At 39.1% G+C, this 16,258-nt stretch overlaps 1 protein-coding gene across 1 annotated transcript; it reads right to left on the bottom strand.

The window, feature by feature from the left end:
- Positions 1-295: 295 nt before the first annotated feature.
- On the bottom strand, positions 296-11,381 carry LOC110736899. The gene is made up of 3 exons (XM_021917238.1): positions 11,314-11,381; positions 10,967-10,977; positions 296-765 (listed from the first exon to the last, which is right to left on the bottom strand). The coding sequence occupies exons 1-3, from the start codon at positions 11,360-11,362 to the stop codon at positions 469-471; spliced, it is 357 nt and encodes a 118-aa protein (XP_021772930.1). The 5' UTR covers positions 11,363-11,381; the 3' UTR covers positions 296-468.
- Positions 11,382-16,258: the final 4,877 nt, after the last annotated feature.

Raw genomic sequence — 16,258 nt, 5'->3', positions numbered from 1 at the left:
TTATCAAAGTAATGTAAATGATTACTAGAGTACAAAATATAAAACATTGATTAATAAGTATCAACTAATGTCATTTACTTATTGTGTTTGATTGAGCTTCAAACGCTTACATGATGTGGGTGAACTCTCTTTCTCTCCCTATTCTTTTATTCTTTCAATTCATTTGACATATTTAGCTATAAAATCTTACTTCCCCTTCGGCCCTTCATATTATTAATTTGTATGTCGAAATCAAGAATAACAATAACAACGTAGTAAAACATAGAGTAACATAGATTAGAACTATTACTTGTACTTAGGCAACCAACAACTTTAATATTAATTCATATAAAACACATGCATAAGATACAACGTCCACTTTTATAGTTTTATTCATTAATACACGTAGCTTCATAGAGCCATACATGTAACTATGTAAGCTACGTGATATTATGGTAAGCACAAGAAATCAAAGCTTTGTAATAAGCTTTAATTATTAGATAAGTATATATCGATCGGAGGATAGGGGCGATCATTCCAGTCATAACAACGATTGCCTAGACAGTCGATATTATGTCCACTAATTTCACAACAGTCAATAAATGCACAGTTTTCCCCCGGATTTGCGCAGGCTTTGAGGTTCTTCAATGGTTGTTGCTCTGCCGTTGCTACTTCTCTTGCAACCTCTTGTAAAACCTTTAACTCCTCTCTCTCTAACACCTTCTTCGCCTCATCTAATATCTCCCTTTTGGTTGTGTCGTCAACGGTGTTTCCTTTCCTGCTTGCCCATTGAAGGTTCAATGGGCACTCAAGAGGGAGGGGGGTGAATTGAGTGTTAAGTAATCGTTAGCGATTTTTGCTTCTTTTCGGATTATGTGTAAGGAACCAGTTGTGCTGGTTCCCTTATGCAGCGGAATAAAACAAAGCAATAAAGAACACAACAAATTTAACGAGGTTCAGCCAACTCAGGCCTACGTCCTCCTATCCTAAGTTCTTTATTAATCTACTCCGAAAAACAAAGACAAAGAACACTCTGCTGTTTCCCTACTCCGGGAACCAGCAAACCCCACACTCTACTCCGAGTGTGCTCTCGACTTACACTCGTAAGCCCAATGTGTTTGAACTCACAAACACTCACCCAGCCTTTAACCTCTTTGTTAAAGACTCAATACAAGAATCAAGAACTCTCCTTTGATCTCACTTCTACGAAGCTAATTAAGAGAAAATGTTTTTGTACTAGAATGCTCTTGTATATGACTTGATGAATGGGATTAGTGCTTAAGTATATGCTCTCAAATAATTGCTCTTTTTAATTTCTGGAGAGGCACACGAAATATGTGAAATAAGATGAGTTTATATAAGCTTAGATTCCTAAAACCTAGTTTCCTTAAATCACACAATCTTAGAGAATAAGATATATTGTAATTTTAGGAAAGTATTTATCTTATTTGATTTAATCACAAAGATGGAATCAATTAAGATAAATACTCCTAGTTTTTAGGTAACCAAGAATATTTCATCTTATTTCCAGCTGCACAAAATATTTTCAAAATAATCTTTTCGAAAAAATCTTTTTGTAAAATCTTTTTCCAAAACGGCAGCTCGAATATTTCGTACAGTGAACCTGGTTCCCCGACCTGGTTCCCTGAATTGAAACATGTTATGAAACCTGTTCCAACTTTGTACCAGATTTCATATCATACTTCAATATACTTTTAAGCACTTATATAACCCAAACATGCAAGCATACTACGGAGCATATTACATGAAAACCTAGATAACATATTAAAGCATAAATCGTCTTTTCTTCATGTAATCTTCAAGACTTGAATCTTCCTTGAATACTTCTATTATGAGCAAACAATCTTTCTTCGAAATATCTTCGAAAGGCTTCTATGCTCCAAGTCTTGGAATCAACTCAACTACTGCACATGTAACATGGTTAATGCACAATAAAGAGTATGTGACTGCTTTTCCGCATAGCAGTCAAGGAAACGGTTCATACTGGTTCCCCACCAGTACATAGCACATTTATCATCTAACTGTTTCCTGTATATAGATAAGTTAGTTCAATAGATAACTCATATAATCAATAACTTATCTAGGAAAACAGTGTTCTATTATAGCTGGTTCCAACCAACTGTTTTCAACACTTATTAAAACCTGTTTCCCATAGCTGTTTGTCATCATTCAAAACCATCATTCAAAACCTAAGGGACTCAACAAATTCCCCCTTTTTGATGATGACAAACTTTTGAAGTTCCTGAACCTGTGGACATGCTCAAAAGGAAAACCGTCAAAAACTTCAAGGACTCAAGACTCTTTGGAACAAGTCAGTTAGGCCAACTGGTTCCCTAAATAGAAAATAGAAAATACGAAATAAAAAGACTCAAACTGACTCAATCTAAACTAGCTAAACCTTAGGCTTCAACTTCAGACTACTTCCCCCTTTTGGCATCATTAAAAAGTATCCACAAGTAAAAGCAATGTGCACAAGTTAATGTGCTTATCCATACAATGGCATCAACCACCATTCAAGCATTATGCTGCAAAAAGAGATTAGTCAAACAGTTCATACCATAGCAGAGTTAGTAGTTCATACAAGCCAACAAAGTTCAACCAAAGAAGCCCAAATCCATCCAAAAAGAAAGTTCATGGAATGGAGAGAAGTAGACAGACCAACAAAATCAGTTATTTTAGAATAAACATGAGGGTGAGGAAACAAGAACAGAAACAGCATCACTCCTCATCATCATTCTCGTTCCCTTCCTCCTCCTCGAACTTTGCAACATCTTCTGTATTATCATCTGATTCCTCTTCATCCTTGTCACCATGCTCTGCTTAAACCAAAATCATTATATTACTAAGCATATTCTTGTGATTCCCCAATCTGTTTCAAAACCACTTCCTGACCTGCTGGTTCCTCTATTTTTTTTTTTTTTTTTTTTTTTTTTTTATAAATCATGAGAGATCCGCACTTATTCATAAAGTTCTCCTTGTTGCATAACGAGTACAAGACTAGCATCACATCAATCAAGCAAAGACCTCCACCCTTTTGTGGTGTGAAAGATTCTTGCTGGTACCCCTTTTCTCTTGGTTTTCGGAAGAGAATTAATGGACTGTTCCTCCTACACCTTCTCAGTGAACTTCTTTAATGAAGATTGAGTTACTCTACTTCGTACCATGGTCTTAACAATGAGTGTCTCCTCATTGTAACCAACAATCTCTATTTCATCCTCTTCACTCTGACTTTTCCGAATTTCCTCCAACTTCGGGCTTAAGGACATTTGAGCTTCCTTCTGATGTTCCCCCTGAGACTGAGCTGGTTCCTTGAGTGAACAGTAACCGAATGAACAATGATGAATTTAAAGCATACGAGAGAGAGAAAGAGAATTTCAAGTGATGATGATTGATGATCTGCACAAAGGGTTAGTGTATATTTTTAACAATGAAGCACAAAGAGAGAAGAAGGAAAGAAAAGAGTTAGTTGAGCCAATAAAAAGCAACTGTAAAGGATATTTTTTTTTTTTTAAATTGAAATCAAAAATTTGGTAATTATCTTTTACCATAATTATCTCAACCAACTATAAATAAGGCATATGATATGTTTGCCTTTTATATGGGATTAAATAACTGAAATAAGATAAATTCCTTCCAAAAGGAAATATCTTATAGTAATCTTCCGAAAATAAAAGATATTATCGGATGACATATCAGAGCTGGTCTGCTGTTTCCCTTTGCTGGTACCTGTATAGAACCATGTCACGCTGTTTCTGGCAATTCAGCCTGATTTCACCTGTTTCTTACAACAATGATTCTCAATCCTTTTGAGATTTTGAACCATCTACACAACACTTGAAAGATATCAACATAAGTATGTACACACGCTATACAAGAGAATACCATTCTAACCAATCATTGAAGGAAGTAATTGAAGCCAATACCTAAAATCTAACTAGACCTAAAAGGACTCTTAACCTACAAAAAGACTCTCTACACAAAGGCTTTGTGAAGATATCAGCAATTTGATCTTCACTTTTACAAAACAACATCTCCACCAATCCTTTTTCCACATTGTCTCTTAAAAAATGGTGTCTTATTTCAATGTGTTTTGTCTTGGAGTGTTGCACAGGATTCTTTGAAATATTGATTGCACTAGTGTTATCACAAAAAATAGGAACACTTTTATAAATAACACCAAAATCTTTCAGCTGGTTCCTTATCCACAGTAGCTGGGAACAGCATGAAGCTGCAGCTATATATTCAGACTCTGCTGTGGATAGGGCCACTGAATTTTGCTTTTTAGAACCCCATGAAATTAGACAAGAGCCAAGAAAGTGTGCCATACCTGATGTGCTCTTTCTATCAACTAAGAAACCAGCATAATCTGCATCTGTGTATCCAATAAGATCAATGGTACTGCCTTTGGGGTACCACAATCCCAGATTTGCTGTTCCTACAAGATACCTAAGTATCCTTCTAACAGCCTTCAAGTGAGATTCCTTTGGATTGCTTTGAAACCTAGCACACAAACCAACAGAAAACACAATGTCAGGTCTACTAGCTGTTAGGTAAAGTAGAGAACCTATCATTCCTCTATAAAGAGAAGCTTCAACATCTTTTCCCTTAAGATCAGCATCTAATTTTGTAGATGAGGGAACAGGTGTATCATAAGCTTTGCTGTTCTCCATGCCGAATTTTTTCAGCAACTCTTTTAAGTACTTTTGTTGATGGATCATTATTCCATCATCCATTTGCTTAATCTGCAGCCCTAGGAAGAATCCTAGTTCTCCCATCATGCTCATTTCAAATTCACTCTGCATAAGATTAGCAAATTCATCACATAAAACCTGATTAGTAGCACCAAATAAAATATCATCAACATAAATTTGTACTACAATCAAGTGTTTCCCCCTGGTTCTTATGAACAAGGTCTTGTCTACTGTTCCCCTCTTGTAATCATTTGCCATCAAGAAATTGGACAATCTTTCATACCAAGCCCTCGGAGCTTGTTTCAACCCATATAATGCCTTGTCCAACTTGTACACATGTTGGGGGAACAGTGCATCTTCAAAACCAGGTGGCTGCTCCACATATACTTCTTCCTTTAAATATCCATTGAGGAAGGCAGTCTTTACATCCATCTGAAACAGCTTAAAATTCATGTGAGCAGCATAAGCAATTAAAATCCTAATAGCCTCTAGCCTAGCTACTGGTGCAAACGTCTCATCATAGTCAATTCCTTCTTGTTGATTGTACCCTTGCACCACTAGCCTTGCTTTGTTTCTGACTATAGTACCAAGGTCATCTAACTTGTTTCTAAAGACCCATCTAGTGCCAATGACTGATCTTTCCTTGGGACGGGGAACCAGGTGCCAAACCTGGTTCCTCTGAAACTGATTTAACTCATCTTGCATAGCTAGTACCCAATCAGGATCAGTCAATGCCATTTTATAGTCAGTAGGCTCTACATTAGACAGGAAAGAATAGAAAGCACAAAAGTTTTGAAAAACATTTGTTCTCGTTTGAATCCCCTTATTTATATCACTAATTATTTGATCAGTGGGATGAGAAGATTGATATCTATAACTTTTAAAATTAAGACTGTTTTGTGCTTTCTCATTAAGTTGGGAACCAGCATGTTCATGGATCTCTCCTTCTTCTGAGGAGCCAGGAGGATTCACATTCATGCTGTTTCCTCTATCATTACTTACCTCAGGTTCAGGGGTGGTACCTTCTTCTGTTCCCCCTGAACTCATTACCTGTCTATTATTTGAGGAACCATCAGGACTTGGTTCCCCTTCAGAGTCCTCATTATCTTCATTTTCTTCTCTAGGCACTTCATCATTATCACCTGGTGGAGTATTTGGTAGGCCTAGATCTGCTTGCACTTCATCCGTGGGACCAGTATACTGGTTCCCCGTGAAATCCATCAATCCAATCACTTCATCAGGTTGTACCTGCGCAATCTCAGAAGACATGTTAAATTCATCAAAAATGACATGGACACTCTCCTCAACACAAAGAGTCCTTTTATTGAAGACTCTATATGCTTTGCTGTGAGAAGAGTATCCAAGAAAGATTCCCTCATCACTTCTAGGATCAAACTTATCAAGTTGATTCTTCCCATTATTATGCACATAACATTTACATCCAAAGACACGAAAGTATGTGATGTTGGGCTTTCGACCTTTAAGAAGTTCATAGGGAGTCTTATTTAACTTTGGTCTAATGAGACCTCTATTCAATATATAGCAAGCAGTGTCAACAGCTTCTCCCCAAAAACTCTTTGGGAGACCACTCTCAATGAGCATCGTCCTCGCCATCTCCTCAAGAGTTCTATTCTTCCTTTCTACAACACCATTTTGTTGAGGTGTTCTAGGGGCTGAGAAGTTGTGATTAACTCCATGTTCCCTACAATAATCAATAAAGTTAGCATTATCAAATTCAGTACCATGGTCTGATCTTACCGAGACCAGCTTGTGGGTGAGCTGGTTCTCCACTTGTTTCACCAATGTTACCCATTCTTCAAACGTCTCGTCTTTTGTGTGTAGCATCATCACCCAAGTGTACCTAGAATAATCATCAACCATAACACAGACATATCTATGACCTCTTCGACTTTGTACTCTCATGGGACCACACAAATCAATGTGTACAAGTTCGAAGGGTCTGCTGGTACTCAAAACAGTTTTAGACTTAAAAGAAATTTTGACCTGTTTCCCCCTTACACATTCAGAACAAACTTTATCAGCTTCATACTTAATGTTAGGAAGGCCTACAACTAAGTCACGTGTTTTAAGTTTGTTTAGAAGTGTTAGGCTAGCATGTCCAAACCTCTTATGCCAAATCCATTGATTATTGTCAGAAACAGCTCTCAAACAGATGGACTTGTCTTGAGGGATTTTATCTAAGAAGGTGATGTAAACATCATGCTTCCTGGTTCCCTCACATACAAGTTCTCCTGTTTGTGAGTTAACTATGTGACATAGGTTGGCTTGAAACTCAACTATATTACCTTTGTCACATAATTGAGAAATACTCAAGAGATTATGTTGCAAGCCTTCAACATAATAAACATCATCTATTGCGTTAGAAAGTGTCTTACCAACCTTACCTAAACCAGTGATGGTTCCCTTGCTGTTATCCCCAAAGGTGACACTTCCTCCATCAAAGGCCACTAGTGAAAGGAATTGATCTTTATCCCCGGACATGTGTCTTGAGCAACCACTGTCCAAATACCAATAGGTGTCTCCCTTCACTCTAGCCTGCAAGAGCAAATCAAACATTAGATTTAGGAACCCAAACATACTTGGGTCCCTTTTCAACAACATTAACATCTTGTTGATCCTTTCTTCTCCACACATATTTTACACCCTTGCTGTTCTTATTAGCACTAATTTTCTTAGCTGGACATTCATGTATCTTATGTCCATTTTTACCACAATGAAAACACACATGCATCTCTTTAGTCATGACATACTTGCCTCATTGATATTCTTTGATCCAGGTGGTTTCTCTGGGAGACCAGTTAGTCCTGGTTCTCTGTCTAGTATAACCAAGACCAACTTTTCCTCTGTTTCCTCTTGATGAAGTCAGGTAATTTAAGGATTCTTGAGCATTCAATAATTTGTCCACATGTCTATGACTATCATTAAGTTCTTTTTCTCTGGTTTCAAGTGTTTTAGTTAACAATTCGTTTTTCTCTTTAAGAAAATCAAAGTTACTTTTTAAAGCTTTGAATTGTAGATTAAGCTTTGAAACCATAGAGTCAATAGACATGTCAACAACCACTGGTTGCTTGTCCTTTTTCAGTTGATTGATTTCCGCATGCAAATCACAAATATTACTTTCATACTTATCAATCGTATTACTGACATCTACACTGGTAGTTGTAGGGGAAACAGTGAACTGTGCAGCTTTAAGTGAAGCAATTTCCTTGTGAGAGTTTTCCAGGTTGTAAGCCAATGTTTCAAAGGCCTTCAACAAGGAAGTTCTAGTACACGAATTTGCTTTACTTATAGCTACTGAAAAATCAAGAGTATCACTAGTGGTTGATAAGTCTCTAGGGAACCAGGAGGTCAGATCCTCTTCACCATCAATTGGTTCAAACGATCTTTCCTTTTCTAGTTCCACTTTACACTTGTCCAATTCAACCTCTAGTTCTGCTACTTGATTTTTTAGTTCATAACAGACTCCTTCTAGATGATCACAACTAGCAATAGCAATATTACATTCACCACGTTTTTCTTTTAATTCTCTTTTGCAAGTTATGTATGTTTCACTTAGTTTATAGCATTCATCTAGTAAGGAATCAATACAAGCAAGCATATTTTCTCTATCATATTCATGCATATCTTCTCTAATTTGCTCTAAGCTTACCTTGCGTTCATGTAGTACATCCTTCTTTGCCATAAAGCATTTGTTGAATGTACTGGTTCCCCCTCTGGTTCCTGGACCAGTGCTGTTTTCCTTGATGTTTGTAAAGGCAGTTAGGCAAACATCTGAGTTGGGTGATCCTTCTTCTTCATCTGACCCTGAGTCAGAGTCTCCCCACATGGAAGCTATCATGGCATTCTTGTATGCTTGTTTATCTCCGGATTTAGACTGTTTGTCATTCCACTTAGGACAATCTCGAATAAGATGTCCTTTTTCTCCACACTTGAAACATCCTGTAGAAGAAGAATTAGAGTTAGATTTTTTATAGTTTTTAAAATGCTTACCTTTGAAGTTCTTTCTTTGATCTCGAAGAGATCTCTCAAATCTTTTTGCAATCATGCTAATTTCATCTTCATCATCTTCTACTGTTCCCTTAAGCGCCATGCCTCTTGCTGGTTCCTTCTCAGACTTAGAGTCAATCAGCATCTCATGAGTCATAAGGGAACCAATCAGCTGTTCCAGAGACAAGGTAGACAGATCCTTTGCTTCATATACTGCTGTTACCTTGGCTGTCCATGCATCTGTTAAACTACGCAATAATTTTCTCACAAGATCCTCGTCAGATAAATTTTTACCAAGAGATCTAAGATCATTTACAATAGTCATAAACCTACGAAAGCAATCATTGATTTTTTCATTTTTATTCATGGCAAACAATTCATATTTAGACATGATTAAATCAATTTTAGACCGTTTTACCTCACTGGTTCCCTCAAACGCAAGTTCAAGGGTGTCCCATATCTCCTTAGCACTACTGCAGCCAGATATACGATTTGTTTCGGTCTCACCTATTGCTTGTTGTAGTATTGACATTGCCTTAGCATTCTTCTCCAGCAACTTGTAATCAGCAGTGACCAATTCGCTATCTTGCTTGGGAACCTGGTTCCCCTCAACATCTGTCTTGAGAATGATATTTGGACCATTTTTAACTACGAGCCAGCATTCATAATCAATACCCATGATAACATTCTGGATCCTGTTCTTCCACCAAGCATAATTATTTCCATTAAACTTGGGTGACTTGTTGTCATAACCGATTGCACTTAATTCTTGAGTACTCATTCTTAACTCCTCTAGATGTTATTCTTTCGAGAAGCTTAGGCTCTGATACCAATTGAAGGTTCAATGGGCACTCAAGAGGGGGGGTGAATTGAGTGTTAAGTAATCGTTAGCGATTTTTGCTTCTTTTCGGATTATGTGTAAGGAACCAGTTGTGCTGGTTCCCTTATGCAGCGGAATAAAACAAAGCAATAAAGAACACAACAAATTTAACGAGGTTCAGCCAACTCAGGCCTACGTCCTCCTATCCTAAGTTCTTTATTAATCTACTCCGAAAAACAAAGACAAAGAACACTCTGCTGTTTCCCTACTCCGGGAACCAGCAAACCCCACACTCTACTCCGAGTGTGCTCTCGACTTACACTCGTAAGCCCAATGTGTTTGAACTCACAAACACTCACCCAGCCTTTAACCCCTTTGTTAAAGACTCAATACAAGAATCAAGAACTCTCCTTTGATCTCACTTCTACGAAGCTAATTAAGAGAAAATGTTTTTGTACTAGAATGCTCTTGTATATGACTTGATGAATGGGATTAGTGCTTAAGTATATGCTCTCAAATAATTGCTCTTTTTAATTTCTGGAGAGGCACACGAAATATGTGAAATAAGATGAGTTTATATAAGCTTAGATTCCTAAAACCTAGTTTCCTTAAATCACACAATCTTAGAGAATAAGATATATTGTAATTTTAGGAAAGTATTTATCTTATTTGATTTAATCACAAAGATGGAATCAATTAAGATAAATACTCCTAGTTTTTAGGTAACCAAGAATATTTCATCTTATTTCCAGCTGCACAAAATATTTTCAAAATAATCTTTTCGAAAAAATCTTTTTGTAAAATCTTTTTCCAAAACGGCAGCTCGAATATTTCGTACAGTGAACCTGGTTCCCCGACCTGGTTCCCTGAATTGAAACATGTTATGAAACCTGTTCCAACTTTGTACCAGATTTCATATCATACTTCAATATACTTTTAAGCACTTATATAACCCAAACATGCAAGCATACTACGGAGCATATTACATGAAAACCTAGATAACATATTAAAGCATAAATCGTCTTTTCTTCATGTAATCTTCAAGACTTGAATCTTCCTTGAATACTTCTATTATGAGCAAACAATCTTTCTTCGAAATATCTTCGAAAGGCTTCTATGCTCCAAGTCTTGGAATCAACTCAACTACTGCACATGTAACATGGTTAATGCACAATAAAGAGTATGTGACTGCTTTTCCGCATAGCAGTCAAGGAAACGGTTCATACTGGTTCCCCACCAGTACATAGCACATTTATCATCTAACTGTTTCCTGTATATAGATAAGTTAGTTCAATAGATAACTCATATAATCAATAACTTATCTAGGAAAACAGTGTTCTATTATAGCTGGTTCCAACCAACTGTTTTCAACACTTATTAAAACCTGTTTCCCATAGCTGTTTGTCATCATTCAAAACCATCATTCAAAACCTAAGGGACTCAACACCCATGTTGGCACTGCATGCACCATCATATGTGGTTCAATGAGTGTACACATAAATTATAGGTTTTGCGACAACAAGCTAAAAGCTAATTACGACAGAAAATATAAGAAATATGAAAGTACATGACAATCATATTAGATTGAAGTTTTCAACTTTTGATCGATTAAAATATGTCATAAACAATAGATAATTTAAACAATATCACGTCATGCATGGGTACCATTCTACTACACCTACCCTTAAGGCCTTCATCCCCGTGTATGTAAACAACTAATAATCAAGCATCCATGCATAATAATATCAATAAAATATATGAAGTATGAATTAAGAGATCATTGATGAATTGAACCTGCCAAAGACACGAGCAAAATGATGGCAAAGATGGTAATTCTCTCCATAGCTAAAATAAATTTGAGCTTATAGAATTTGTGTCATCGATCTATCAATCTTTACACTTATTTATAATGCTAAGAAAATTACCAAGCCAATAATTGACTTCAATGGCTAATATAGTAATATTCCTATAACTCTTTTTTCTTGATGATGAGATGGGAGTAGTTAGTAGTACGTGGTTGGTGTTGGGGCTAATCCATTTAGATTTCAAATCTTGTGCAATTATGCACTGACACTATGCTTAGGTGATATACGTTAATGCTTTGTCGCAAAAGAACCAACGTGATTATCAAACGTCTATAATATTTATTATTAAAACGCAAAGGGACAACATGGTGACGCCATGTGTCACTGTTGCCTCAACATGATTTGACGTCACATTATCGCTATGTGTCACCTTATGTGTCATCACTCTAAAACGTATAACTATCTTATTTAATTTTTCTCTAGAATGTAACTTCTAAGTAATTATTGCACAATAATAAACTACAAATTAATTTGTAAGAAATTAATCACATACTAATGATTGTTAATTTCATGGATGGTCCAAGTAATATACTAAATTAAATACTAGTTAATAAGCAATTGCACATAGTAATTGTTTAGGGTAAAAATACCCTTGACATATGGACCAATGCTACTGCGACAAGTGTCATTAAGCTCGGCGCTCAATGAGCCAATTAGAGCATGACACGTGCCATTCAAAGGGGAAAAACGGGCTTCAAGCCCATAACCCTAGAAACCGTAAAACTGTGGGTAGCCCATCTACTTAGGTTAAAAAACCTAAAAGGGCACCTGTCCCAAAGTACTATAAATGCTGATCATTTACATCAGCTGTGGGGAAGAATTCAATCCACACAAATTACGAAAATAAATACTCAGATATTGAGGTTGTTTGAGGCAGCTGGATGATCACTCCTCTCCTAAGAGGAGCCTGATCCTATTTACATTCTGCACTTTTTACATTCGAACACGTTTTAACTTGATCATCGGAGGCAGAGCTACCACCCACCGGAGTCTCCATTGTTTTGCAGGTACAGGCTTCCGGAGTCCAGTCTTGGTGTTTTAACTCTCCCGCAGGACATCAAAAAAACCCCGAAACATTTGGCACCGTCTGTAGGGAGAATACTACTAAGATGCACTACTAGAAATAGGTCATTTTCTGACGAAATTGTTCCGACGGACTTCAATTCCGTTGGAAAATTCGAATTTTCCTACGGAATATGGTTCTGTCAGAAAAGTCCGTCTGAAAAGCTGAGTTGCGACGGAAAATCCCTCGGAAATATTCCGACGGATATTTTTTCCCTCGGAATTTACTGATTCCGACGGAATATTCCCTCGGAAAATTTCTTCCTACGGAAATTTCCGTCGGAAGCTGTAAATTCCGAGGGAAAAAAAATTCGTCGGAACATAGTAATTTCCTACGGATTTAAAATCCGTCGGAAGCCTTTTCGATGGATTTTTAACTTAATAAAAAAAAAACTACAAAACTCGCAAACCCTACCCCTTTCATTTCAGTTTTTTCTGTCCTCTCTTCCGCCTCTTTTTTCTTTTTTCTCCTCTACTTCATTCGTTCTCCTCCTTCATCTCTTTGCCTCTTTTCGTTCTCTCTCCTGTCCTCTTCTCTCTCTCGCCTCTATGCTTCTGTTAGTTTCTCTTCTCGTCGCTTCATAGTCGTTGAAAACCACCGTCAAAGCACAACCACAATGCACCGTCGTCTACCATCGTTTAAACGAAGGTTTTTGGGTCAAATTCGACCATGAAAACCCTAGATCTAGAGTTTTCATGGTCGAATTTGGCCTTGTAAACCCAAATTTGAGGTTTTGTGCGGTGGAATCAAGGTATGAATCTATTTTTTTTATTTGTTTGTTGTTGTTTTCGGATCTGGATATTTATGGTTGTTTTTCGATTTTTTCTGGAAATTTTCGGCTTTTCTGATTTTTTGGAAATTTTCGGAAATTTTCGGATTTTCTAGAAATTTTCTAATTTTTTGGAGGTGGGCTACGGGGTTACGGTGGTGTGGTGGGGTGGGGTGGTTGGTTACAGTGGTAGGGTGGGTTAGGGGGTGGCTAATGGGGTTAAGGTGGTGGGGTGGGGTGGGGTGATTTGTTACGGTGGTAGGGTGGGTAAGGGGATGGCTAATGGGTTAAGGTGGTGGGGTGGTGTGATTTGTTACGGTGGTGGGGTGGGGTGGATGGTACGGTGGTGGGGTGGGGTGGTTGGTACGGTGGTGGGGTGGGGTGGTTGGTACGGTGGTGGTCTAGGTGTGGGAAAATGGGTTGGGGACGTGGTGGGTGGTGTGGGCTGGTGGCGAGGGTGGATCTGGGTGGGGAAGGTGGTGCTTTTTTTTTTTTTTTTTTTATTTACTTTTTCGACGGAATTTTCCGTCGGAAAATACCTCCTCCGACGGAAAATTCCGTCGGAACATCTCCCCCGCCGACGGAAAATTCCGTCGGAACGTATCCCACTCCGAAGGAATATTCCGTCGGAACCTTGTGACGGTTTTCACTTAAAGTCAACAAAAGCGCCGACAGAACATAATCTGTCGGAAATTCCGTCGGAATAGACCTTTCCGACGAAATATCGCGAAATTCCTACAAAGTGTATTCCGACGTTGCTTTCCGACAGAATTCCGTCGGAAATGGGCATTTCTGACGGAATTTCAGGATTTTTCGATGGAGTTTTTCCGTCGTTGATTGCCTGTTTTCTAGTAGTGATGGCTTCACAACAGTCTGTACCTCCTGCTAATAAGAAACGACCTACGGTCGAAGTCGAGGACCGAGTGCCTCCTCCATTTCCTAAATGTCTGGGTCGGCTTCAACGTCGACCTACCCAGACAACTTTCAGAATACCTCAATGAGGTATTCGCAATTAAACACAGAGAGCCAGTCAGGCGGCATGTCCGTCCACACTAGCCCTCGGATAATCCATTCAGCTTCGTATGCGCCTCAGCAGCCATACATGCCGTATGGACAACCATGCATGCAGCCGACCCTCTTTGGGGGTCAGGCGGCAAAAAACGTCCAACATTTGGACTGGCAGCTCCGTCTGCCGAAATTTGGGGAACAACCTTCTACGATCTCCAATGAAATAACCTTCTGGTGCGAAAGCGGTAGACGGCCAAGTACTACAGGTGTCATGAGGCCAACTGTCAAGCACATCAGGCGTCGTGAGGCCAAATGTCAAGTACTACAGGCGGCATGAGCTCTTACGTCTCATTACTCGAGCTTAATTGGCAACCATGGAGCCGTGCCGTCTCTAATGTAGCAAGTTTTATACGGTCCTCATTAATACCGGGTTGCCATTGAAGAGCTCAATCCTATGAATATGGGGCCAGCACTTAGTTTTTATAGGCGTTGACATTAACTCAAGTACTGAAGCCCGGCTACGTACAAGCAGCTATCATGCGTGAGCAGGGGCTTCCTGGTATCCTTGGGCGTCTATTGTAAGCATAGGGCACAAGCGCACTTGATTTGAAAGCATGCAGCCGGTCAAATACCTTGGTTGAATCAATGGACTCACTCGGCACTATCCTTGCCGAGAGGGGCTCTAGAGACATTATAGAGGGAGCTTTCTGTTGAGTTTAAAGGTTAGCATAAGCGGCAAAAACAAGACCCTTAACTCCGCAAACACACCCGGCATTATCATGCATGAGCATCACGGTTCTTACGCTGTTGTTATCAATAGGGTCAGCGGAACTATCCCAAAGTGAGTATGCTATTGCGTATGCAGCCAGCATGAGAAAAGCACCAGGCATCCGGCCAAGATGCTAAGCTGGCTGTATGTATGCTAGCTAAGCCATGAGCTGTCCGGATAGGTGGCGCATGTGTTACACCATTGAAGCCGGCTGTGGGTGCATGTGTTTCAACACTACGAGAAAACAGTTGGATTCCGACGGAATTTTAGGAAATTCTGTCGGAATCAGGCTTTCCGTCGGAGTTAGTCTGTCGTAACAGCCTTTGTCGGAAATTCGACCTTTTCCGGCGGAAATTCCGTCGGAAGGCGTTATTTCGAAGGATTTTCCGACGGATCTAATTCCGTCGGCGCTGTTTTTGACTTTATTTGAAATTCCGTCCCAAATTTCCGACGGATTTTTCCGTCGGAGGTGGGTTGGTGTCCGACGGATCTAATTCTGTCGGCGCTGTTTTTGACTTTATTTGAAATTCCGTCACAAATTTCCGACGGATTTTTTCGTCGGAGGTGGGTAGGTGTCCGACGGAATTTTCCGTCGGAAGAGGTGTATTCCGACGGAATTTTCCGTCGGAAGAGGTGTATTCCGACGGAATTTTCCGTCGGAAAAGTTAATAAAAAAACAAAAAAAAAAACAGAGCAGCCCCACCCCACCCATGCCCCCTGTCCCCTAACCACCCTCACGCACCACCCCTACCACCCTCACGCACCACCCCTACCAGCCCCTGCCCCCTGCCCCTGCCCCCTAACCACCCTCACGCACCACCCCTACCAGCCCTAACCACGCAACACCGCCGAAACCACCCACCCAAACCCACCAGCCCACCACCGTACACCACCACCAACCCACACCTAAACCCACTACCGTACACAACCAAATTGCAACCCACCTAACCACCAAAACCCACCTCACCTCCACCAAAACCCACCTCACCACCACCGAAACCCACCTTACCACCCAAAACAACCACCGAAAACACCAAAAATAAACATAAAAAAAAATCCATAATTCACTAACAACATATATTTCCAAAAAATCAGAAAAATCAACAACTTAATTAAAATCAAAATTAAGAAGAAAAAAAAAGAGAAACATACCTTAATTTGACAAAAAAAAAAACGCCGAAATTGGGTTTATAAGGTCAAATTCGACCATGAAAACTCTAGATCTAGAGTTTTCATGGTCAAATTTGACATGAAAACCTTGATTT

Source organism: Chenopodium quinoa, unplaced genomic scaffold (genome assembly GCF_001683475.1).
Source record: "Chenopodium quinoa cultivar QQ74 unplaced genomic scaffold, ASM168347v1, whole genome shotgun sequence".
Classification (NCBI taxonomy): Eukaryota; Viridiplantae; Streptophyta; class Magnoliopsida; order Caryophyllales; family Amaranthaceae; genus Chenopodium; species Chenopodium quinoa.
This window is presented reverse-complemented; position numbering and strand designations above follow the sequence as displayed.

Coding starts and splice junctions, on each gene's coding strand:
- LOC110736899 (XM_021917238.1), bottom strand. CDS start 11,362: ATGGAGAGAATTACCATCTTTGCCATCATTTTGCTCGTGTCTTTGGCA.